The 27,899-nt window shown below is 37.9% G+C and overlaps 1 protein-coding gene across 7 annotated transcripts in view; it reads right to left on the bottom strand.

Annotated features, from left to right (window-relative positions):
* Positions 1–27,899, bottom strand: part of sif (guanine nucleotide exchange factor still life) — a 674,511-nt gene that overhangs the window by 471,564 nt on the left and 175,048 nt on the right. For all 7 annotated transcript variants that reach the window (XM_083112141.1, XM_083112137.1, XM_083112140.1 and 4 more), the window contains exon 4: positions 11,860–11,978. In XM_083112141.1, coding sequence (XP_082968267.1) covers positions 11,860–11,978 — 119 coding nt within the window. The remainder of the gene's footprint in view (positions 1–11,859; positions 11,979–27,899) is intronic.

The following is a 27,899-nucleotide window of genomic DNA, read 5'->3' as shown; positions in this document are numbered from 1 at the left end:
CAGATAAACATACCTGTGGTAATACCCTAAGTCAGGGGTTCCCAAACTTTTTCGTTTCACGGTGCCCTTAGTGTTTCGAGATTTTTCTCCGTCGCCCAAGTCACTAACAACGGTCAGTTAATGCGGTTAGGTTGCTTCCCTTAACCCTAGCTTACTCGTGCCGTACGAGAAACTTACTTACCTGAGGGGGCAGGCATCACAGGCCCACACTTTTTTTAATCACTAAAATTCAAGAAACCATTTTGTTATTGAATTGCTTCTTGCTTTCTTGTTTATAGAAGTTTAGTTATTTATTAATTATAATGATTACAAAAATTACCATCATTAATAAAAAAATAACCAATTATTGCTTGAGTGTGACACCCATATTTTTCCATTCGTTAAAACTCACAAAAACCATAATGCTTTTTCATTAAAGTTTCTTTGTTTACAGAGGGCATTTGTTTACTAATTATAATAATTACAAGATATACCATCATTACCAACCAAATCTACACTCTCACTAGCATGAGTGTCTCGAATAAAGATGGCGCCTGATACGCCCTCCAAGCGCATTTTGCCTCCTATTTACATTACGTTTACGTTTTTTATGAACAAAACTAATATAGAATATTCAGAACAGACTAGGGAACAACGTAATTTATTTTCAATTTTTTATAAAAATTTCAGTTGAAAAACTGAAAAAATAGAAGTGGTCGGCCTGACAGCCCCCCTCGGGTATGCTACGGTTAAGTTAAAAATGAAACACATATTTCAAATTCAGAAACATTTTGTGTGTAAAAAGTACTAAATAAGCACATATTTGGAACAATAATATCATTGATTGAATTTACAATTGTAATAGTGGGACAAGTGAGTCTCAAAGCCTTGTGTAGACTTACACGTAAGTATCATTTCAGTGAAAATACTGAAACATTTCGCGGGGCTCCTGTAAGCCATCCACGGCGCACACTTTGGGGACCACTGCCCTAAGTGTTGATGCACTCAATAAGAATAACAGAGCAGGATAGAATGGTATTTATGTAAGCAGGCGTGTTTCGGCCGCATGGGTCGTTCTTACAACCAATCCTTTATAGAATCCTGGAATCAAATTTCACAGACAAGAACTTGAAAAGGTAGATCACGGTTCTGCACAACTGTATTGTCATCAGTAAATTAATTACCAAAAATATGTCCTCCTCGACTAGCAAATACGTGTATAAGCGTTTGTTTCCATTCTTCAAGGGCCTTGTAATCAAGGAGGCACAATAGCAATAGTGCGTATTCTACATTCTAAAATGTACATATATCCGGTTCTAATTAGCCTATCTGATCACACACTTTGGCGTTGAACACGAGACAAGATGTGAAATCGCAATTGCTGTGTAAATGGTGAAATAAACCTGACAATGGATATGCGAATTTTAAACTATCTAGCATCCGTTTAAAATAATTGATAATCCTGTATATTCAGATGCCGGAGATTAAATGACCGACGTCTGTATCTGAAATTCGAATCCATCCCAAGTAACGAAATATGCCAAGAAAATAATTGTCCATATGTACTGACGAAATTCCTGACGACCTGGAATGCAATCCAACGGTCCCAGGTTCATTTCTCGGTGGAGGCACATTAACAATGGTTCGGATTCCACTTTAAAATCATAGACGTGCGCACGGGGGTCAAAGGGGGCAGTTACTCCTAATACTCTCACTTAGAAATTTAGTACAGACAAATTTTATTACCCTTATTAAACAATATTATTTTCTTTAAAAAATAAAATATTTTCAAGCGGACGAAAGTTCCCAGGAACTACGGCGGGTTTATTTCCTATGTAATTAGACTATCTCACTTCGTTCCCCATCAAATTACTTATTATTAGGTTTGACGCATTTTATTCGTTAGCCTAGCTGTGTTACACCTGTGTGGTCGCAGAATAAATTGGCCACACATAGGAAATGAATAAATTATGTGTAGTTGTTTTGAATCTGCTCTACGAAATCATGTTTATATGTGAATTAGTCAGAACCACAAAGAAGGAAAATAAAAGGGGAGGGGAACATAGAACACACATTACATAACGCCCCTGTTTAGTTCCCATCAATACAATAAAACAGTGAAATAGAATGTTGTTTTTCTTTCTCCGGCTGAACTTTCATCAACTCAACGCTTTTACTCCCCCTTAATCAGAGGGTACATGGGTACATGGGGGAAACCCTTGGGGCGTAAAGGCGGTCAGGGGCGTGATGCTGATCACATCACCCCCACTCCCGACCGGATCAAGAAAGTGTGGGGCGTTACCCCCACACCCCCTATACGCCTTCATGGCGTAGTACTAAGCACAGGGGACTACTTTACCCTTTCTTTTTTTTAATCAGAGGGTCTGCACACGCCTATGTTTAAAATGTACGTCCGGTTCCGTTAGCCTAGGTTGGCATAAGACCAAAACTTTACAAAATAAACATTTTGACACTGACTTCATTCTCAGAAATAGTTTCACAATAATGCGTTTGGAAACACTAGCCAATTATCCGGGGAAAAAAGATTCAGCACGAGACATCAAACTGGGGTAATTAATCTTCCAGCTAATTAAGAAGAATCGCAATATCACCCCAAGGGGGTTGTTAGGTAATAATCCGAATGCCTCGTTCCTCACAATGTCCTGCACCAACGCAGGGCCTGGTGTTGTTACTCTCAACATCAAACCTTGTAGTAGATACATAAGGCTCCGTCTTGGATGGGCTGCTAAGGAGCAGAAAGCTTATTACGGCTTCCAGGGATGCGTAATTGGAGCTATCCCGTTCTTCCCCAAGCAGCTCTCTGGATAATGGCTTCTCCAGGGATCGAGAGGGGGAATATACAGGACGTGCTTCATCTGTTTTGATCTCCATGTTGTAAAACAGCAGGACGAATCGGCAAGGAGGAAGGACAATTCGGCTCTGGAATGTCCAAGGTGTTTGTTTATTTCTGGCAATGTCAAGGTGAGGAACTCCTATAATTTCTCGTCTCTTTAATACAGGAAAAAATATCGTATCAGATGGAGTCATTGAAAATTTTATTATTGTTATGCCTTCCGGTCTGATTCCTCAGTTTCCAGTTATGGCACCCAGGGGTGTCACCACGGAGGAGGGTGGGCTATATGTCCCAGTAATATAATCTCAGCCGACGTTGCGCCAACCAAAAGAAGCCGTGTGTTGCACCATGCTCTAATAGACATAAGAGTGTGGTAGTAAGGTACTACATATTCTCGATCTCGACCATGCTGGAAGTGATGCGAAGAGTACGCGCTTGGACCTCGCAAGTGCCTCCACCGAGAATCGAACCTGAACCCTTTGATTACAGGACCACTACGCTACCGGAAGTGTTAGTTTCAATTTGTGCTTTTCATTTGCACAATACTCGGCGTTTTAAATGCATTAATCTTCGATTAAGAGGAATCGCTCGCTTTGAATTCTTTAGATGTATCATTGTATAGCCAATTAAAATATCATACAAAACATAAACTCGCTTACTTACGGCGGTCTCAATTCACAACCCTCCTACCAGAGCAAGAATTTAGGAAATATTACTCACATTTGCTTTCTAACTTTATATTTAACCAATTTTTCCCACGTATCCAAACATTATTTTCATTTTAACACTCAGGAAATAGGAGAGGAGTTGGGAGGGAGTGCGTCAAATCACGATCCTGCCTAGGGTGTCAAAATATCTGGCTACGTGGCTGTTTCCATGGTCCTGCGAGCGGAAGTAACAGTCTCTCACAGCAGATTCAAGAACCCGACAGCCGAAAGAGTTCACTGGAATGGTACTCAATGGTACTCAGGTACTCATTGGAAATGATATATATCAAAATCGACTGGGTAATTTCTATCCATACGCTCGTCCTTACGGGTTAATTAGGATCTATCCAGGTGCCTCAACAGTATGGTGCTGCTATGTAAGAGACTAAAGACTACCCAGAACCAAGCGCTCCAGCAGATCATACCCACCAAACTATAGCCCCCACCCTTCCCCCTATCTGGTTCCCTTGAGAGAAAGATTTGCCGGATTCGCACAGCCTATGTCAACGTTCCATTCCCTACCAGCTATAACTTCGAGGGAAACTTGTGCAGAGTTTGAGAAGCAAATTGATGCGAACTTCGCCGCTAACGCAGTTAGCATGTAATAATCAGTGGCAAGCACTGATGACGTGGGGGTACGTCAAACTTGGCTGCGGATTTCGCCGCAGCTAACTTTCATATTATGCCTTAAGATAATTACCGCGGGAAGATAAATATGTGGAACACGTCGATCCGCCCTCTTCATGCGAGCTTCCATTTAAAGTTCCACGTTTATAAAGCAGTTCACAAATCACAAACATGCATGACCTTAGATTTCGTAGCACAAAACTTCTGGGTCTTTTGCATGTAAGACCTGATGCTCGATAACAATTAATGGGTGGTGTGTGAGCTCATCCAAGAGTTTTGAAACGTTGTCTGGGATTTGAGTTCACAAACTCAAACCATATATAAGTTTTGTATTACAAAACTACAACATTTTAAAATTAACATAGGTTTGCAGGATACCGTGTATTGACATGGAGAGTCAAATGCAAACCTTAATTTGTTTTTGTTCCTTATCTAGTAGATTTTTGTACGTAGGGTTGCACAAGTTTTCTGCACCTTAGCACAGACCTATTGTTGATCTACATAATATATTTTCAACTTTCAGTTAGTGCCTGTATACCTTTTAAAAAAAAGTGATTGGGGTCCACATGCAGCCACTGCGAAGGTCTTTCCACCCATCCGCCTGCGAACTGAGGCTAATGTCGAACTTTCTCCTCCATTAGTAAACTTGCTGGTGTAGTAAGCATGCACAGATATATTAAATTTTCATTACTGAGAAATTTCTGTAAGTTTTAGGCTGACAGAGGGCAAGAAACCACCCCTCTTCACTGGTGCAAGTATGTATTGGAGGCGCCATATTTAAAATAACAAAAATGGCGTTTTGAAGCTCACTTGATCAGTTTTGCAGCCTTGAGGTCGTTTTGCAAATTACAGTTGATACCTCATGTAAATTTGAGCTGTATACAGTCTGCCCTACAATTTGTATTGGACTTTTAAGGTTTTCATTTGACTCTTGTAATATTAATAGAAATAGGGACAAAACAACTGGGTTTGAGTTTTCTGAGTTTGAGTTTTTATATTAAATCCACTTTATTCACAGAGAGAATAATCGGGACTGGACTTACTGTTTAAAGTGGGGCCCCAACCACTGTGTGCATTCAGCAGGTATCGAACCTGGACTCCTTGCTTGCAATGGGACGACGTTACCACTACGTCATAGGGGAGCCCCATTGGTTGTTTGGGAAAATGTACCTGTTCAATACTTAGCTGTGTGATCAAGGGATGCTAATTGGCTCTGGAGAAAAATGCAGGTGAATCGTGACGAAACAATCATGCATTTGAAAGTTTAGTCACTTGAAGCACAATTTTATTGTTGTTACTGTAGTTTTTTACTTTAGTAGTATTTTACTTTATTTTAAATGTGAATACCTGAGAATCTTCTGTTGAATCTGAAGTGAAATAAGTTTACGAGTTTCATTACATTTTACCTAATGTAATTGCTCAGTATTGAACTCAATTGCTACGGGGCATTACATTGTCACTGGTGCATAACGTTTTGTAAGGTACATTTAAAAATGGATTTGGTTGTAATTTTAGCAGAGTACATTTTTTATGTTAAAGTAACTATTCTACTGATAGTTAAGCAACACGTTTCTTACAGTTCCTGTTCAATGAAATATGAAACTTAACACTGTTGATTAAACATAACTACCCTTAAAATACTTTCCCAGAATTATAGCTATAAGTGAACAATTTTGTGTTACGGGTGGGACAGTCCAAACACTGCCTCTTCACTACATACAAAATTTATTTTAATTTCTGTGAATTGTCAAATAATGAAAAATAAATTATTTTAGACGAAGATAGATTTTTCTAGTGGAGTTGAGGGGGAAATGTAACACTTAAAGGAGAAATTATTTGTTTTTTGGTGTGACGGGTGGGACACAATACAAAACAAACGTCAATCAAAAAGTTAAAATAAACGAATAGGTAAAATACTTTCTATTGAAACTAACTAACTAACTAACTCTCTAGCCTTCTCAAACCAAAAGGTTCATGGCTGCAGCAACACAGGCCTTCCATCTTTCCCTATCTTGAGCAAGTTCTATATACTCCTTTCCATCCCTACCGATTTCCCTTAGGTCCATCTCAACGTTACCATTCCATCTTCGTTTTGGCCTTCCTACAGGTCTCTTACCATCAGGTTTCCCAACAAGAATCCTGTAAACTCCTCTTTCCTCTCCCATTCGTGCCACATGGCCTGCCCACCTAAGTCTTCTTGATTTAATCATTCTAATAATATCTGAACATGAATACAAATTATGAAGTTCTAAATTATGTAACCTTCTCCACTCACCTGTCTCCTCATCCCTTTTAGGTCCAAAGAGTTTCCTAAGGATCTTATTTTCAAATACTCTCAATTTGTGTTCCTCTTTCAATGTAATGGACCAAGTTTCACACCCATATAATACTACAGGCAATATTACTGTTTTGTATATTTTAACTTTTAGTTTCTTAGATATTAAACGAGAAGACAAAAGTTTATGAAGAGAGAAGTAACATGCATTTCCTGAATTAAGCCTACTTTTTATTTCCTCTTTAATATCATTTTCATTTGTTAATATTACTCCTAAGTATTTGAATTTGGAAACTGGTTCAAACGAGTTGTTATCAATAATTAGATTTTGATTATTACCTAACACTTGGTTTCGGCCTGTAAGCATATATTTAGTTTTCTCTTTGTTAACTTCCAAACCTATCTCTTTAGCAGTTTTGAAAAATATTTTAGCATTATTCTTAATTGTATTCACATCATCCCCCAGTAAGTCTACATCATCTGCATATGCTAACAACTGAGTCATACCATTTAATTTTAGTCCTTCGTTAGTTTCTTTTACCTACCTAACAGCATATTCTAAGGTAAAATTAAAGAGCAATGGAGATAATGCATCTCCTTGTTTTAACCCATCATGAATTGTAAATTTGTCGGACACATTCATAGCCACACGAATTTTACTTTCTGTTTCACTGGTGCATACTTTTATCATACTAATCAATCTTCTTAGGTATTCCAAACTCGACTAATATATTATATAATTTATCTCTTTTGACCGAATCATAAGCTTTTTTGAGATCAATGAATAGCTGATGGACTTTCTATTTTCTAACTTAATTATGTATAACACTTGAATTTCAATCCAACAGACAATTTTATATTTTCCACTCACAAAATATGATAAAGTTTCAGTATTGAATTTAATTTTAAAAATTTAGTTCAGGGGCACTTTCAAATGAAATGCACCTTACATATTTTCTGACGTAGAGTGCCACGAAAAAATCCTAAAACACCAAGAAAGCCTTAGAGGCGTTGAGCCAGGCAAGTTGTCGGTACCACTCGGGGGGACAGGTTCTAATATGATTTTATGGTAAGGTTGGGATGCCAGAGATGGAAAATAGGTGATAGCATGTCATAACTCTTTGCCTTCTGTGTGTTATCACTCCACTTTCCAGATAACCTTGATGTAAAGTCTGCAATGACCTTCTAAAAGCCATGCATATAGACTCATGGTGTGTGCTTCATTACCATACAGCTTTAAATACGTAGAAACTTGGCTGAGGAACATCGCAATTGGGGCCACAACGAATGGGGTTGAGCGGTGTTCTCCGATGAGTCGCGATTCAGTCCCTAGAATTGCAATAAACGTGCCTAATCTGAAGGGAATGTGGAACACGCTATAACCCTGTTTTTGTTCAAGAAACATTCTAAAATGGAGGTGGTGGACTGATGGTGTGGGTTGGAATCAAAATTGTGGGACGTACGGATATCCAAAATGGCAGTTTGAAGGCCCTTAGATATGAGGACGAAAACCTCAGACCTCTTGCCATGCCGTGCGCAGATGCAATAGCTGATCGTTTCCTTTTCATCGGAGATAATGCTCGTCCTCACAGAGTTCTGTTAGCGCACAACGTGCCTGAGGACGAGGGAATAGTGAGTATGGAGTGGCCACCGTGATTACTGAACTTAAATCCCATAGAGAATGTCTGGGATACGCTTGGCAGACGCATTCTTGGTAGGATGACAACTCCCTCAACTCTTCCAGAGCTGAAATTGCTCAAAATGAAGAGTGGCGAGGTATCCTTCAAGCTCTCATCGAGCACCTCATCGAGTCCATGCCACACAGATGTGCAACGGTGTTGGCCGTTCGAGATAAACTACCATACTAGGGGTGAGTTACTGCTGTGACTATGTCCGTCTCTGAGTTGTTCTATTGGTACACACATTGCTCTGTAGCGAGAATTAGTTCAAGCGACTGTAGGGTATTTCTGTTACCTGTACTAATCCATACTTTACTGTATCTGTTCTCTGAATGTTGTTTCAGTTGCATAAACATCGGCTGTACATGGTTTTCGTCTAGTTCTTTCTGTTCCTCTCTTGATCCAAGAAGAATGCGGTGGAAGTTCTGGCAGGTCAATTATCAGACAAGACACTATTTGGTCGAATTATTGTGAATCGGAATCTTCAAATGGGCTTTCTCTTAAAAACCATTATCATGGGCATCAGAGACATACTTGCAGAAAAATGTTATTCCCCCTGAGAAAATATCTGGAAATTCAGCCATGGCGATTGATAGTATGGCTCTTATTCAGAGAGTAAATGAAGAGGAGTCAAACTTTGGTGAGGTCTATCTGCCTTGTCCATTGCTTTGTGGAAGGAAATAGGAGTCCAAGAATCAATGTCTGTTTGATACGTACAATGAGACGGCTATAAAGAATACCAAAAGAACAAACACGTGGAAAGAACTCGGGCATCAGTGATAGAGCATCTCATCTTCCCATATTGTCAGAAAGTGAAGGAAATTTCTAAGTCGCGTAACGAATAAAACAACTCTAATTGCATTTCTTGTTAACGAATGTAGTAAACCAGGGCATTTTGTAAATCTTTTGAATAAAACACTTCGCCAACTGTGGAGATAAATGATGGAACATCACATCTGAAGCGAGCCCCAAAGTACTCAATCTCAACAGTAAACATGAAGAAGAGAAGGTAATTTGTTGGTGAATACTGCCGCTGCTAATGAGGGTTATGAAGCGCTTAATGAGAGGCTCAGATGACACAGATGTGTGTATTGTGTGTTTGAGATTCCATGATCATGGTTAAATTCTTTCTGAAATATAGTATAAAAATACCCATGTGGGTTCTTGAATGGCTTCAGTATTTATTAAAAATGTTTGTCGAGATATGATAAGTCTCCATGTGCATTTGCAGGAAAAGGAAAAGTAAGTGCATTGAAAATCCTTCCTGCCAACAGAAGAACACAGGAAATATTTTCGCATCCTCGGAGATCAATGGGATCTCAATGAAATAGTAATGGCCAAACTGTAGTTCTCGTGTTTACTGTATGCTCCAAAATCTTTCGTACGTTGTGTGAATGACATGACATGTCGTCTATTCTGTGTAAAGAAGGGTGAGATAGACATTTATAAACTTGCAAGAAACATGCTTAACGTGCAATTATCAATCTGCTATAAGCACGGGATGCCTTCTGAATGATCCACGTACACCTAGACCAAGTGGGAGAAGGTGGAAAAAAAACACGATGGAGCTGAGGAGCTGGTATTGGATTGGATGGAATGGCAGCCAGCATCTTAAACTCTGATAGATCTACTAGCTTGCAACTCCATTAGAAACTGTGATGCTACCACTGGTACAATGGTAGCATCACCGCCTTGTAATGAAGGGGTACCAGGTTCGATACTCAGTGGAGTCACATGGTACTTCGGATCCCACTTTAAAACTGCAGGTCCAGTCCCGATTATGCTTGCTGTGCATAAAGTGAACTTGAAACACCAAATCAATCAACCAACCAATCCATTAGAAACTACAAACTGCGTCTTCTGGTTAGATAACAGCAGTTGCACTGACAAGTGCAGACTATCCACATGTGATGATGATGAATGTGAATAATAAAATCTTGTTTATGTTAAATTATAACATACGTGCATATTTAAGATTTAGCCACTATTATTATTGAAAATTGTAAGTGAAACTTATGTATTTAATCTATGTCAGTATATAAGCAGAATAATAAAGTTTGATTATTATTATAAGGATTATATTAATATTATTACACTAAATACAATAATATTATTATAAAATAATATTGAATTTAATGAGTCTGATGAAATTAAATTGATTTATTGAAATATTGTGATCAATTTATATGCTTTTTATAAAAAATATGAAAAACCATTATTTTTCGGCTATGGTTACTAATTCAATAATATTATATAAAAAGCAAAGAGTTATGAGATGCTATCACACATTTTCCAGTTCCAGGCATCCAAACCTTGCAAAAAAAATCATATGAGAACCCATCCCCCCGTGTGGTACCGATCGCCTAAATTTGAGGTCCTGGTTCACGGAGTATTAGCACAAGGTTCGAAAGTGGACCTTCACATTTGGACGAAGCAATTTGTCACTTGAGAATCGCACCTACGCGCCAAATTTGAAAACGTGGTCGCCAAATTCACTAACAATGAACACATGTCAGAAAATGTGAAGGAAAAAATCATACTTTAATATAACATTTTATAAACATAATCTGAGTATTTCTTTATTACATGATTTTGTTTGTCTTTATATTTTCATCACCTTTTTGTATTTACATTTTTGTTATTTAACGTGTTTTTTCTGACACTTTTGGCTACGAGGATAAGTTATTAGATGAAATTGATGACATCGATACCCATGCTGGGATTCGAACCCAGTTCAACGTGAGGTTGAAAGTCGATCATTTAACTCACATTTTTAAAAAGAAGACCCCTAAGCGGCCGCTCTTCCCCACACATAAAACTCATCTCGACTAATCTCAATTCTCTTTTTCATTCAGGACAGAGGAACACAAACATCCAAATCTGAAGCGGGAATCGAACCTGGAACCCTTGGTTTCGTAGCGCGCCGAGATCACCACTCTGCCACAGAGGTCTACTACCCCTTCGGTCATTGAGCCGTTTCCTTTTATCATTGTAGGTCGATGTCAATGTACGGAAGATTCCACAGCAAAACGAAGAATTTCACCAGCCAAATGTAGACTTGCTCGTGCCATTTGGCTGCGGGTCAACGTGTGTCGCGTGTCGCTTGTCACTTCTGTGTAAAATGTCTCTTCGTTAAGTAAATCGACAAACACAAAGAAACATTCGTTCCCTGCTCTGGATTGGAACCTACGATCCTTGGTTTTGAAGATAGCTACACAAACTTCCATGTCCACATGATGTTTTAAGCAGTGTAATTTTCAGTATAGTACATATATTTTACTTTAAAAAATAATACAAACATTTGGGTGAGCAAAAAATGGATGAGAGAAGAAATCACGAATTAGAAGTAACCACTACTTCATATTCCTGTTTCAAAATATCAAAATCCATGCAGATTGCTTTAAGTATCGTCAAAATTTGATAATTTATACAGTTCGTGATATAAGAAAATTGTCACGACGATGATGAAGTTATTTCCTTGGGATATGAAGCAGGAAAGTTCAGTATATGTTTCCAAGCTTTCGAGAGCTAATGTAGCTCTCACTTTCAGTAACATTAGCTCTGGAACGCTTAGCAAGAACCCACGTGGCACATATCATGTCTTCATTGTGCATCGCCACACAAGCCTCAAGACATAACCTATTAGTCAAAGCGACTTCTAGACAAGCTCGGTAAACAGTGACTTACGGGTTATATTTCGATTATTGCTGATAAACAATAGATAGAACAGGTACTCACACAGCATTCCCTGAATTGCTTTGCGTCGATCGGAGACGTGAAGTTGAGTCCCCATGTGTCGTTCGTCACGGGGTCCTTCCAGTACACGAAGCATTCCGATGCTTGACCTATCCTAGTACCTGGAAAAAACCAAAAGGGGAAAGATGTTTAATTTAAGCTGTGCACAACACATGCTAGAAAAAAACGTTCACAGCAACAGTTAGATTGTGCGGAAGCACCATCAAACTTAGATTTGAAGCTTCACTCTCTCTTTCAAAACTCAATACAGTATCCTCTTACGTTTTAAGTTGGATGCTCCTGTTATGGCCATGTTCCTGATATGGCCACCCCCCTAATGTGAGTTAGCTAAGAAAAAATCCGCTAGATGGGACCAGCCTCCTAAGATGTCACGTGATCATTTCCCATCTAGCCAGTTGCCTGTTTTGTGTTTTTCGTGTGACCTCTTCTTGTTTTTCTCTGGTAAGTCTCCTTTGTTTTATGCATGTCTTGCAAAGACTGTTTTCATGAAAACCATCGTACCCTATTTACTTTTTAATGCTCTTTCGATTGGTGGTGTCGTTGATGGCGCATCTTTTACGGTTGTTCATAATGAGACGATTTTCGTGAAATCTGACCTGCTCCTGATATGGCCACCAAGTGCACCATGGCTATATAAAGTTCACTTCACTTTTGTTTTTGCAGTTACTTATTTACTTACTTACTATTTTATTATATATTGATATTATTATACATTTAATGTATAATAAGCTCAGCCGTCTAAACCGACAAAGGGACCAACCACGAAACAGCCGTTGACCAACAAGCTAAAGAACAAACAGCAGCAACCCAGCAAGAAAAAGACTCAGAAAACCACAGAAGCTGAAAGTTGGTACTGCAGTCTTTGTCAGGAGAACGCAGTCAAGGACATGCGACTCTGCGTTGTCTGCGGGAATTTCTACCATGAAGAGTGTGTTGGCCTCACTGCTGCGGACAGACACATTTTTATTTGTCTCAATGCGACTAATATTTTGTATTAACAATCTCATTTTTATCTTGTACTCTTCTCTTGAATGATTTCACATTTTTGTTTTTTGAAATAAGTAAATTGTAATGTCAATTTTGTAAACTTCATTTTTAATGGAAAATCTACTTTTGAATTACCAAAGGATTACCTAGGTATTTAGTATCATGTTTATTCCTTTTACAATAAAGTTATTTAATTTTAGCAGAACTGCACTATGAAACTGAAACAAATCACGATTTGTAGAACATGGAACAAGGGTGGCCATAACATTTGCACCTGCTCCTGATATGGCCACTAGGTAGACTTTTGGAATTTCGTTTATTTGGAGCAGTAAAACTATTTTCATGGGGAATGTAAAATACTTTTATGAAACTCCATGAGGCTGAGATCGATTTTAAAAAAAAAGTTTTGACTTTTTCAAAATGGTGGCTAAAAAAATTCTCAGACCTTAGCATGGCCATATCAGGGTCACCACGTTATATAATCTCACCTTTCTAGCGTACTCTTGCAGGTGAAATTATGAAGCAGAAGAGAGAACATATGCAAAGAAAGAATGCACGGTTTATCAGGAATTCAAGTCATGAACGTTAGCTTAACCGGCGTTGCATGAGTGTTTAATGAATTCTAATTATAGCGTAAAATGTAAGTAATTTTATTTACAGGTATTTAAAAGTATAAGTACAGTATACAAATTATAAAGTAATATCTTTTACAAATTCACTATGATATAAATTTAACAACAATTTATGAACAACATTCTTATTTCCACCTCCAAGAGCAAGAATAAATAAATTGAACGGCATTGGGAATGTCACTATTTATCTTAGCGACCCCGAAAACTATGGATTCCACACTAATATGGGTCGTTTTACATGTCACCCCCTTGTTACCCCCTACCCTAGGGGTGCCAGAGGTGTTTTGGAGTTGAACGGCATTGAAGTGTCACTATTTTTCTTAGCGACTCCGAAAAATATGGATTGCACACTAATATCGGTCGTGTTACATGTCACCCCATTCCCACCCCTACTCTTAGGAGTGCTAGAGGTGTTGTCGAGTTGAACGGCATTGGAAGTGTAACTATTCACCTTAGCGACCCGAAACTATGGATTCCACACTAATATCGGTCGTTTTATATGTCACCCCCTTCCCACCACTACCCTCAGGGGTGCCAGAGGTGTTTTCGAGTTGAACGGCATTGAAAGTGTAACTATTCATCTTAGCGACCCAGAAACTATTGATTTTACACTAATATCGGTCGTATATTATTATTATAACATGTCTCCCCCTTCCCACCCCACCGCTAGGGGTGCAAGGAGTGTCTTGGAGTTGAACGGCATTAAGTCTGTCCCTATTCACATTAGCGACCACGAAAACTATGGATTCCACACTAACATCTGTCATTTTACATGTCACCCTCAGGGGTATCTTGGAGTTGAACGGCATTGGGAGTGTCACTATTCATCTTAGCGACCCAGAAAACTATTCATTTTACACTAATATCGGTCGTTTTTTATTTTTACATGTCACCCCTTCCCACCCCCATCCCTAGGGGTGCCTTGGGTGTCCTGGAGTTTAACTGCATTGGGAGTGTCACTATTCATCTTAGCGACCCCAAAAACTATGGATTCCACACTAATATCGTTCGTTTTACAAGTCACCCCTTACCACCCACATCCCTAGGGGTGACAGGTGTGTCTTGGAGTTGAACGGCATTGGGAGTCTCACTATTCATCTTATGGACCCCTAAAACTAAGGATTCTACACTAATATCGGTCATTTTCGATTATTTTCACGTCACTCCTTCCCACCCACCCCCCTAGGGCTGCCAGGGGTGTCATACCCCAACAGTATTTCTTTCCAGATTGTAAGTCATACGTGTACCAAGTTTGGTCATTGTGAATGTCACCAATTAGCTTAGCGACTCCAAAAACTATGGAGTCGACACTAATGTTGGTCATTTTTTACATTTTAATTTTCACCCCCTCTCACCCCCCCCCCCCCCCCCATCCCGATAGTTGATTAACTTGAAGTGGAACGGCATTAGGAGTGTCACTATTCATCTTAGTGACCCCGAAAATTATGAATTCCACACTAATATCGGACGTTTTTTATTATTTTTACGTCACCCCCACCCACCACCGCGCCCAGGGGTGCCAGGGGTGTCTTACCCCCACAGTATTTCTTTCCAGATTGCAAGTGATACGTGTTCCAAGTTTGGTTGATATCGCTCCAGGCGTTCGGGAGTTATGCCGGAACAAACACACACAAACATACACACTCACACACACATATACATCCAATTTTACATATTAGATTACATGGTATAAATATGGAATGTTTATACAAATGGTAAATATACGCAAATATGGAGTAGAGTTTTGATATGGAATACCAGTGAATCTGATATGGGTGTTGATGACGTCTGGAATAGATGCCCAATCATGCATTGCTGCTCAATCTGGGCTGAAATGTGTTGAATGTAAAGTGATTGATTCGTTTATCGAAGGAGAAACTTTATTAACATTATCATATTCTATACAATTTATGAAAATGGGAATGAAATGTGCAGAAAGCTGAGGCTTTACACCAATTAATTCATCAAGATTTAAAAGTTTAATTCGAATTTTAATGTCGAAATTGTGGTTATAATATGGAACAGCAAGTTACGATAAGGTGTCTGATACTGTATTTGTGACTTCTGCAAATAGATTGGTTGGACCAAGGTTTCACAACTACAACGAATTTACGTGTTTTAGTTTTTCGTACCTTCTTCACGTATGTGCAATTTCAATTTCATATAATTACAGTATCCGCTTGGTTTACTTGGTTTTGTCATGGCTCAAAAACACCTCTACTCTTGATGAATTCCCTGGTTTTTTTTTTCTTGTTTCTGGTATATCAAATTTTGCAAACCATTTTTTCTGACGTGAGTACTTTTGCATTTTTTCCAGTTTATATGTTTTTGCACCTTCATTCTGTTTATTAAGAACCAATCAACTATTCATACACAAGCATTTTCTTAAGTGATCCACAATTACAACAAATGGCTACAGTTGTCCATGATTGCATACTATCCTTTAGCACTTTCTTCTTAAAAATTGTCTGCAACGATTAAGAAAGATACTTATTTATTTTATTTATTTATTGATTGATAAAACTTCAGATACAGCACGTAGCCATTTTACACTGAAATCAGTAACAATGAAAAGAACAAAAATGAACAAAATTTTTTAAAAAAATAACACAAAATAAGTCAAGATAGCACAATTAAATATTATTTGTCAACATATGTTCTGATGGTTGACCGAAAGGCGTACTCTGTGGAAAATACATCAGCAGTCGTTATATTGAGTGGGAAGACTGTGGAAGAGCGATCTTTTTTGAATTTACAGTCTAGGCTTTTTTGTGTAAAATAGATTTGTGTTCCGAGTTGTGCGCATACGCACTCGTAAAAGTGGAATTACTGGAGGAGCGTGTTGCAACGGATTTTGCCATTGACAATTTTGTAAAGATACCTAAAATCATTCAGTAAACGGCGCTGATAGGGAGTCTGTAAGTTCAGAAAGGACAGGAGATGTGGTGTTGGAAAATTGCGTAATTAGGGAACCCTGTAACGAACTATAGCAAGGAAAAAGTTAAGAACAGAATCCATTCTGGAGAACTGAGTGGGACATGCCATGGACCAGACGGGAGAGCAGTATTCTACGTATTATTGGGGAAATGAATGATTTGAAGTACAAGGTGAGGGCTCAGATGTCACTAATTTCGGTGCAACGATACAGTAAACCTAAGAGACGTATAGCCTTTTTTTCGTGCCTGTAATATGTTTTTCAAATGTGAGTTTTTGGTCGAAAACAATGCCTAGGTCTTTATGAGAGGATACTGCTTTGATGTTATTGCCAAAGATGGAGTAAGATGACTTTAACAGGTTCTTTTTGCGAGAGATGGTGAGAGTAGTGTGGTGTCTTTGTAACGATGAACCTACGGAGGTAGAAAAGCAACGTGAAACATGTGCGTATATGTGTGTCAGTCAGGAGGGTGGAGGAAGGCGGAAGCTCCCTCGGTCGACCATCCGATTCTCCACAAGATAAATACATGTTCTTTTGGCCCAAATATATATTTCCATTTTATATTCAGTACTATTTTTTTCTGGTGCAGTCACTAATTTTACAATATCGGCCCTGTAAATTGGCAAGATGGCGCCTGAGAGAAAGATATGTAGAATTTGCTTTAAGCAATTTTTCTGTAACAGAAGACATTTTTATGTAGTATTTGCAAAACGATTCTTTATTTGATACCTTGTTTGGAACTCGGAATGACTGAATACAAAATATACATGAAAGGTGGTGTGAGTGGTTACAAATACAGAAACTGTTTGAAGACCAGGAACGATAGTACGTACCGCTGTTACGCCTGTTTCTCCCAACCATGTGAAAGTGCAGTTGTGGATGTAGTGGTATGTAATCAGTAATAATGAAGGTCATAAAATGACACGGCAAATTGCTCGATGTACTGAACATGGTTATTGCTGGAATTTTAGTTCTGGATGCTAACATTCAGCTGCATAATATTAGCGATAGGGTACAGCGGGGCTATTCCGCTAATTTCAACTTTAAACCTATAAAAGATGAATTGAAACATTTATAAATAAATCGATAGTTGTAATACGAAAATGATACCTTAATTAGGAACAGAAAAAGTGAAAAAGGTAATACATTCTCTTCTTATTAAAGATATATTTGAGGAGTACAGAAATCAGAATTCACAAAAACAGCGGAGCTTTTCCGCCCAGTGAAGGAGCTATTCCGTCCAGGACGCTTTTGCTGCCACTATTTTAGACGGAGTATTGTTAAGGGGCAAATCAGTTTGGTCAGCATTAGAGAACAGGTGAGCCTGACTCTATCAAAGCGTTTGAAGATTAATATGCAACAGGGATGTACTTATGAAATGCAATAAGGTAATATATAACACATACTATGTGCCAATAATTACGTATGGAGCAGAGACTTGGACAATGACATAGGGAGACAGAAGAAAGATGCAGGCAGTGGAGATGAAATTTTTAAGGAGTATATTGGGAAAGACTAGAAGGGACGGATTAAGGAATGAAGTGATCCAACAGACAGTGGATGTGGTGAAGCTCCAAGACAGAATAGATCAGGCACAGATGAGATGGTTTCGACACATGAAGAGGATGGGTGCAGAAAGACTGCCAGTAAGAGCTTACAGTGCACAAGTTCAAGTGGGACACCAAGATGTTGGTGGAAAGAGCAGATGGTGGAGAGTGTTAGGAGAAGGACAAGATTGGAACACCATGGAAAGATGGGAGTGGTGGAAGACCAGAAGAAAATGGAGAGGCTTGACTTCTATGCCGACCCAGCCAGAGGCAGGAAACGGCGAAGGAGGATGATGATGATGAGGCTGATCACAAATAATCTCCTCACACAGATTCCCATACAACTCGAAGAATTTAGTAACAGCCTGCTTATTCATTCCATCAGCTCTCAATTAAGCTTGTTTTGTGTTTATGTACTAAAAGCGGTATTCTTTGAACAGCACCCGCGTGTCAATTTATTTGAAGAGAGTATAGTGGGTACAATTAGGATCAAAGATTTACGGAATAATATTACTCCCCACCATACCTGTGCCACAGACTGAAGGTACATAAACCTAAATCTGTTGAGAAGACATTTTTCATGGCTTGTTTGGCTACAAATTAATCGGACAACTGGTACCATTTATACCATCATCACATCTATCAAGCAAAAGGCTGATAAATTGCTAGAATTATCTTCCTTGCTTGCTTCCTTGCTTTGCTACGAAAACTTCTTGTACCACGATTTTTTATGGAGTATTGAATATTTTATTAACTTACATTAAGGATCTTAAAGTTTATTTCGATGTTCACCCAATCACTAAAGTTGACAAATTTCATCCTTCTCCTCTCCTAGATCGCTATATACAGCATACAACTACTTTAGATAATGCTTATCTACAGCATTTTCAGCTTTTCTACAGTCACGGTGATTATTTTAGAATTTTTTATGATTCTGCCAAAATGAGCATAAAAACTGATGCCATTCAGCATGTTGAAGTATAAATATAAGAATGGGGCAAAACATTAATGAGTCATTTAATTCCAATGTTCCTAGAAAAGTTCAAAAGAGAGAAAATTTTCATCTAGTCTGGATAACACAATATTTGAAAAACTTATCAACAAGAACCGGAAGTTCCATGACAATTCTTAAAAAATTAATGAACTAGCGTTTTACTTGTAAGTACAGTGAATGTAGAAATCTTTCCAAAAGGATATTTGCATTACTTAAAAATAATAATTGAATACTAAAATTGGTAAACGCTGTAAGTGCCAAAATAATGCAAACACGGTTTTCCACATTAAACTGTGAAATGTGCCATGTGGTAAACGTGAAATGTGGCTGGTAGAGCTCTAAGTAGTTCAAAGGGCGTGTAAAGAGGTCACTAGTGTGAACGTTCTTATGGACTAATGTGCGGAACGATTCTACATTGAATGTAGAAGGCTAGATCATCTACGTACATTCAACCAGATTTCATCCTGTTCTATAGTGTGCGTAGGTTGCTACTTCAAAAATTATCTATAATGGGTCTCTTACTGCTTTCGTAAAATAGTTTGAAAGTTATCCAACTGACAGAACTATCCAAATAAAAATATTTTATTTACTCTCTTAAGTTTGGAGGATTTCTAGTGGTGTGACTCAGGGCTTTCCACTGGGACCCCATTATTTATAGTATTTACTTTCACAATATATTTTATAATTTTAGTAATATCGTGTTATGTGCTGATTATATTAAACTGTTGCAGAAAATTAAATACCTTAATTTACTTTTACAAGATAAACTTCTTTAAAACACTTCATCATTGTTAATGGTATTTTAATTTAAAAAGTAGACAAAATATATGACCTAGGAGTATTCTTTTACATATAGCATATCATCTATTGTTTTCAAAATAGAAAAGACAATGGAGCCACACACACACACACACACGTATATGTATATATATATACCTGGTCTTCTCCAGATGGTAAAACTTATAATCAGACAGATCATATTCTCCTTGATAAGAGAAGGCATAGCCTACTAGTATAATTGAATTGAATTGAATTGAATTGGTGTTTTAAGTCCACTTTATGCACAGTAAGGCTAATCGGGACTGGACCTACAGTTTAAAGTGGAATCCGAACCACTTGTGCCTCCACCGGGTATCGAACCCGGGACCCCTTGATTACAAGGCGGCGACGCTACCACTGCGCCATCGGGGAGGCCTACTAGTGTAATTGACGTTCGTACACATAGAGGTGCTGACTGTGCCAGTGACCATTATTTAGTAATTGCTAAATTAAGAGAAATACTAGCAGTGATAAATCATAAGCAACAAAATCTAAAAGTTCTAAAATTTAATACAGGAAAGTTTGCTGATGAAAGAATTAAGAAAGATTACCAAATTAAAATGTCAAATAGATTCGATGTTTTGCAGGATTTAAATGATGATGAAAATATAAATGAAACAGACGTAAATAAGAATTGGGAGCACATACGTAATGCAATAGAATCAGCAGCTAAAGAAAGTATAGGATACCATAAACCGAGAAAAAGTAAGCCATGGTTTGATAATGAATGTCATAATCTCATAGAAATAAGAAATCAGGCTAGACTTAGGTGGTTAAATAACTCTGATGATACAAATCTGAACAATTATAATAGAATAAAGCGAGAAGTTAACCGCACGTTTAGAAGTAAAAAAATAGATTACTTGAAAAGCAAAATTAATGAAATTGAAACAAACAGCAAAAACAAAAATATCAGAGATTTATATAAAGGTGTAAATGAGTTTAGAAAGGGGTGGCAACCTAAAGTAAACTTGATAAAAGATAAAGACGGTGATTTTCTAGCTGACCCAAGCGATATTCTAAATAGATGGAAGAACTACTTTAATGATCTTTTAAATGTTCATGTAGGAGATAAATCAGAAGTAAATGAAGTACACACAGCAGAACCTTTAGTTCCAGAACCTAACTTGACTGAAGTTAAAGATGCTATTAAATCGCTAAAGAATAACAAAGCACCTGGCATTGATTTAATACCAGCTGCGTTAATTAAATATGGTGGAAATTCGTTAATATGTCAAATTCATAAACTAATTTGTTTAATATGGAATAAAGAAGAAATCCCTCAACAGTGGAAATAATCCATAATTGTTCCTGTGTTTAAAAAAGGTGATAAAATGAACTGCAATAATCACCGTGGAATTTCTCTACTCTCAACAACATATAAAATATTATCTAACATTCTTTTAACAAGACTAACCCCATATGCTAATGAAATTATAGGTGATTATAAACGTGGATTTAAACGTAACAGATCAACTACAAATCAAATTTTTCACATCAGACAGACACTTGAAAAGAAGTGGGAATATAATCAAAATGTCCATCAGCTATTCATTAATTTCAAAAAAGCATATGATTCGATCAAAAGAGATAAATTATATAATATATTAGTCGAGTTTGGAATATCTAAGAAGCTTGTTAATATGATAAAAGTATGCACCAGTGAAACAGAAAGTAAAATTCGTGTGGCTATGAATGTGTCCGACAAATTTACAATTCATTATGGGTTAAAACAAGGAGATGCATTATCTCCATTGCTCTTTACTTTTGCCTTAGAATATGCTGTTAGGAAGGTAAAAGAAACTAACGAAGGACTAAAATTAAATGGTATAACTGAGTTGTTAGCATATGCAGATGCTTATTAGGGGATGATATAAATACAATTAAGAATAATGCTAAAATATTTTTCAAAACTGCTAAAGAGATAGGTTTGGAAGTTAACAAAGATAAAACTAAATATATGCTTACATGCCGAAACCAAGTGTTAGGTAATAATCAAAATCTAAATATTGATAACAACTCGTTTGAACCAGTTTCCAAATTCAAATACTTAGGAGTAATATTAACAAATGAAAATGATATTAAAGAGGAAGTAAAAAGTAGGCTTAATTCAGGAAATGCATGTTACTTCTCTCTTCATAAACGTTTGTCTTCTCGTTTAATATCTAAGAAACTAAAAGTTAAAATATACAAAACAGTAATATTGTCTGTAGTATTATATGGGTGTGAAACTTGGTCCCTTACATTGAAAGAGGAACATAAATTGAGAGTATTTGAAAATAAGATCGTTAGGAAAATCTTTGGACCTAAAAGGGATGAGGAGACAGGTGAGTGGAGAAGGTTACATAATTTAGAACTACATAATTTGTATTCATGTTCAGATATTATTAGAATAATTAAATCAAGAAGACCATGTGGCAGGCCATGTGGCACGAATGGTAGAGGCAAGGAGTTTACAGGATTCTTGTTGGGAAACCTGATGGTAAGAGACCTGTAGGAAGGCCAAGACGAAGATGGAGGGACAACGTTGAGATGGACCTAAAGGAAATCGGTAGGGATGGAAGAGAGTATAAATCTTGATCAAGATGGGGACAGATGTAAGGCCTGTGTTGCTTCAGCCATAAACCTTTTGGTTTAAGAAGGCTAGAGAGTTAGTTAGTTTATATATATATATGATGAGGGAAAATGGGTGAACCTCAAAAGTCATAAAATACGTCGTTCTCTCTGTAGAGTAGGCTGACCCATTCAAACAAACAACATCGTGCATGCCGCTGGCTAAACAAGGAAATTCCTTCAACACTACCGGGTTCGTCTTCCTAATAGAGGTGTGCAAACCGGTAGTAATGAAGGAGAAAATCTGCAAGCACGACACATAAGTGTCACTTATAAATAACAATAAAAGACCCAGTTCTTGGGAAAAAGAGACAGTCTTGTTCCAGTCACTAAATCCAGACACGCGTGGTATCGTCCAGACTTGCACTTAACATCGAGCCAAGTGGCCACCGACGAACCAGTGAGAGAGTGAAATACGAGTAAATCAAGTCTGCATGTGGACGCACTTGCCCCATCTGGTGGCTAGAAATTGAACACTGAGACTTGGCAAATAACTTTTACCACACACACGTTCTAAATCACTTAACTCATGTGTCCAGATTAATGGAAATATAGTTGTCAGATAACCGTTGTAGGAAGCTGATTTTATCGGCAACTATGACTAACAAAATTGTTTTGTCCAGTTTTTTCCTTTTCTATTTTATCTGTGAATGTAGAGTTAAACCTTCCCATATGTTGTACCCTTCCAACAGTGCCTCGATTTATTCTAGAAATGACTGTTGCCCGGGGTATGCTGTATCTCACTGCTGCTTTTCTCAATGACAGACTACCATCTTTGATACTCTGCAAAGCCTGATGATATCCTCCGTCTACACCTTTCCTCTCTCTCTCTATCGAACACGGACTCAAGCTATAACAGAATGAAGGTACAGGGATATAAGACATCACGACAACTATGAATTCTATGATATTGGATTTTGATTACAAGACATGAAACCGTAAATCAGGATGTGAATTTAATGGGAGAGGGGTACCGGGTAGTCCTTCCGACAGCAAAATTAACTGGAAAAGAAATGGGTGGGCATTCTTCAGAACGAAAAATTTAGCACGCATACTGCTCAATACACATTGGGACATTGTCGTTGAAATTAACCTAACGATAGTAAAGCAACAAAAATAACCTACTAGTAAATCAATGAACCTTGGACAAGTGCGACTATATAATATTCTAGCCCCACCCCACATGTTATATTTATTCGGCCCCTGTATGCAAATCTAATTATGATACATTCACCGTATGCCAGTATGAGGTTCGTAAAGAGATATATTATGCAATAAATATATTACAAGCGTTAAAATGTATTGACGATGTGTATTGCAGGTTTCTGTATACACCATAATCCTTATAAAGATAACACCGAAAATAAACACAAACCTACTAAATCGTCAATTTCCAGCTTCTATGACACCAACTAGTATCTCACGGGATCATTACCTGTCATGGTCTACAATTCAGCTAGGGTGGACGCACTTGCCCAACCTGTCTCACTTGCCCCACCTTCCCCTACGACGAGCTGGTATAGCAAAAACTTAAGTCATGTAATTTGTGTTGCAGCTACGCCCATTTATTTGAAAACTAGTGCGATTTGGGCAACTTTCCCCTATATATATATACTATAACGACAGTCCTGCCACATTTACAATATACTAGGGTAAATCAAAAAGTAAGTTACACCCCCTGTATAAAACAAAGAAAACACATTAGAAAGAAAATAATTATTGTACAAAAATTTATGAACATTTAACTTTTTTTAGACATAGTCACTAAAGTATTCCAAGCACTTTTTGAATAGTGTGACCAGTTCTTTTATTTCTTTTGTGTAAAAAGTCCGTCCAATTTCACTTGAGTTGACTTTTGTGCTCATCGGTTAACAATCGCGGCACCCAGTGAGAGCACGGTTTACAGTACACCCAACTGGTGATGAATCAGCATAGAAACACTATCGTAGGATATGTTCAGTTCACTTGCACTCTTTTAATTTTCACGTGGCGGGTGGCAAGGATGATTGCATTCACACGCTCCGTTTTGTCGATAGTGTTCACAGTTGCAGGCTGCCCAACACACTGTTCGTCTTTTACGTTTGTTCTTTCCTCTTCGATCATCTGGCACCATTTCCTGATCATGGAGTGTGACACTGCATTCTCACAATTTGGCGATGGATTTCACTCTGATTATGCTTTCGTGTCCATAAAAGTCGGACAACAGAGCGCAGATAATTTTGGACGCCACCTCAATACGATGCGCCATACTCATACGGTGACTACACTCATCCGGACAGAGTTGCCACCAAACGTGATTATTTTATCTCTTTTAGTACAAGAAGACGCCTTGGGTGTAACTTACTTGATTCGCCACGTACCTCCCCAAATCCATACGGGAATCCTGTATTCAAAATATGGTCAGAAAACATACGTAGAACGTGTTCAGATTTTTATACGCAAATTATTATTTCAAATTCAACCCCAAAATGAGACAGTTATAATATACTGGAAGCAATTTATACAGGCCCTGCAGGCCAGAAGGGTAAATGGAAGTAACGAACTTGTAAACAATAATATTTCTGGAAATATGACTGTGGCACGTTCTTAGATTTATTTCAAGTATTATTTATCTATTAATAATAACTTAATAATACTCAGGGGTGAACGATGAGACTCTGTGAAGTACACAGACTCCTCTCAGGTACATGGATAGTGTTAGGCAAAGACAATATTCACAGCACAGAGAAATAAAACCACATTGCTGCAGTAGATAAACTAAAAGGTTTCATTCTTTATTTATGGCAATTATAATGCGAATATACTTGAGACGAAGGCGAGGATTTCGCTTTGTCGATGAATTGACTCAACTAAAAACGCATAAACTCAATGCGTGGCTATCGGTAGGCCTACGATCACAGCTTGCGACCCGAACTACCACACCAAGAGATATGCAATAATAACCAAGCCAATATTTGCTTTTTAGCCTTTTAGTCCAAATTAATCATTAGGCTAGTTTTATTTCTTAACGAATAATGGTTGCAGTATTGTGCATAGCATCAATGCATGGCCATCGGCATACCTAAGATCGCATAGGCCTAGCTTTGTGCCCCGGACTACCATACCCAGATGTATGCACAAAACCGAGGAGTTCTTTTTTAGGTTTAAAATCTTCGTCGATCCGTGGCGAAAGTATGTTATTTCTTACGAGATATCCTCGCTTTTATACTATTTCGAGAACACAGATTCAAGTACAGATGAATCACTCACTATTTTTAAAAGATGCTACCAACAAAACTGACATCTATACATGTTTAGAAATACAAATTCGTATAGTGCACTCTCCCAAACATGAAGATACATTAAACTTCTCATAATAGAGCATAAAATACAATAAACATTAAACGAAAGATATACATTACAAACAAGGTGCAATATTACATATAATAACAAGGAAATTACGTTTTCTTTCACAAAAATAAATATAGATAGTGACATATTTTCTACTGATGACGTCACATAAAAATATGGATCATATCATCTGTGAGTTTGAGTTGATGTTTTAAGTTCACTTTATGCAGAGTAAGGCTAATCGGGACTTGACCTACAGCTGAAAGTGGAATCCGAACCACTATGTGCTTCCACCCGGTATCGAACCCGGGACCCAAATATGACCGTGACCCTTATTAAATTGGATATATATGAAGGTACCTTTATACAACTATTGACATAATGCGAAGTTTACCATGAATGCATCCAGTAAATGGATTTCTTTACAAACTGGTTCATATTGCAAAATACTGTGTGTTTTAACGGGTTCATTTTTCGTATTTTATATGTATATCTGTTTTACATGTGTGTAATTTATTGTGTAACAATCAATCTTTATTAATCATTTCTTACCAGAACATTGTCCTTAGCCAGTCACTAACACAACTTATAATTGGTAATTAAGATTTACTGTGTGACCCCAGTGCTATATTTTGGCTTATGCTGTTTTCAGTTTTCAGCCATGACCGACTTCCCCAGCAGAGTGGTTAACACAGCGCGCTACGACGCCAGGGGACCCGGGTTCGAATCCTTGCCCGGTCCCAGTTGTCCATTGTAAGTGGCAGAAAAGGGATGTTAAATAAGAAATAAAAAAATTTGTCTGCCATGATGGTTGGCTGTTTCAGATACGAACCATGACAGAAGAGGCGTTCATCTGAACAGGTTCTACATACCGGACGAATCGGGCACTGTGACAATGGTTCACCATGATGAGGTGCGTCAGATGCCGGGATGCAGCGTGCATAATCAGAATCAGAACCAGAAATCTCCAGGTCAGAGTAGAAGCAAAAGCACATCAGGGTATACGAAGAGAGTCCTCGATGCTCGCTACGTCCCTTGAATGAGACCTGCCGCAATACTTGTCTGGACCGGACAACGTTTCATGACAGATTGATTGCAAACCAGCGGTTGCCTTAGCATGGGAGATTTCTGCACATGCGCGCCTGTGTACGGACAAAGTTACAGTTGAAGTTCTGATTCGAACTCCATTTTACTTCAAAGAAAGTTCTCAAAAGATCAGTTCCTTCTGTTAGGGAGAATTCACACCGAAGAGAGACGCGACGCGAGAATTTTACATCAAAGAGACAAGTTGCACGCGATACGCGGCAAGCGACACTTGTTTCTTGATCAGTTCTCATGATGATACCGATATAATTGCATTAATCAGCTTATTAGTCACCCGAAAGAAACGTAACAAGAGCCATTGTTACATGTAAATCGCGTTTTAAAATTTGTGCAAGTTATTGAAACTCGGGAGATGGATGTTGTGCATGAGAAACGGAGAAATAATACGCACTGACCTCAAACTATGTACGCTATACTTTCCAGCCTCGATAAAGCGAAGACCTAAACACTAGAGAAATGGTTCTCAACCTTCGTGAAACCATGTCCTGGTATTCTTTTTAAGTCAATGCCCTTAGCCCAAGAATTTTCCTCGTAAATACCTTTCCAGTATTTGAGATTTTATGCGTGAATTAACATGTACCCACGAAATTAAATATTGATAAATAAATTTTAGAATGATGCAAAAGAGTAATAATACGTAGTTGGATTACGTGTAGGATTGTTGACAAATATAAAAATATGAATGAAGAAGCGGTAACGTTGTTTTCCTTGTAATTAATTGATCTCGGGTTCGATACCCAGTGAAGGTATATAGTGGCGCGGGTTCCACTTTAAACTGTAGGTCCAGTTCTGATTAGTCTATTTCTGCATAAAATGGACTTAAAAAACGAAAACTCACAACTGAAAAATGATATTTGGATTGTGTTATTTGCCAACCACTTTCAGCAGAACCTCTCGCAGCTCAATATAGTTGATACGAGGTCCCAGTGGTTGAGAAACAATGCACTAGATTACTTTACCACGTTGACTAATCTATCTTGGACTAAAGTGCCTCCATGTGCTGGCTTTTTAAAATAAATGCAGTCACATCCTAAATGGCCAAAACACGTCCTGTTTTCACG

This window comes from Lepisma saccharinum, chromosome 1 (genome assembly GCF_977018435.1).
Source record: "Lepisma saccharinum chromosome 1, izLepSacc3.1, whole genome shotgun sequence".
In the NCBI taxonomy this organism is placed as follows: Eukaryota; Metazoa; Arthropoda; class Insecta; order Zygentoma; family Lepismatidae; genus Lepisma; species Lepisma saccharinum.
The sequence above is the reverse complement of the archived record's forward strand: the minus strand, read 5'-3'. Positions and strand labels throughout refer to the sequence as shown.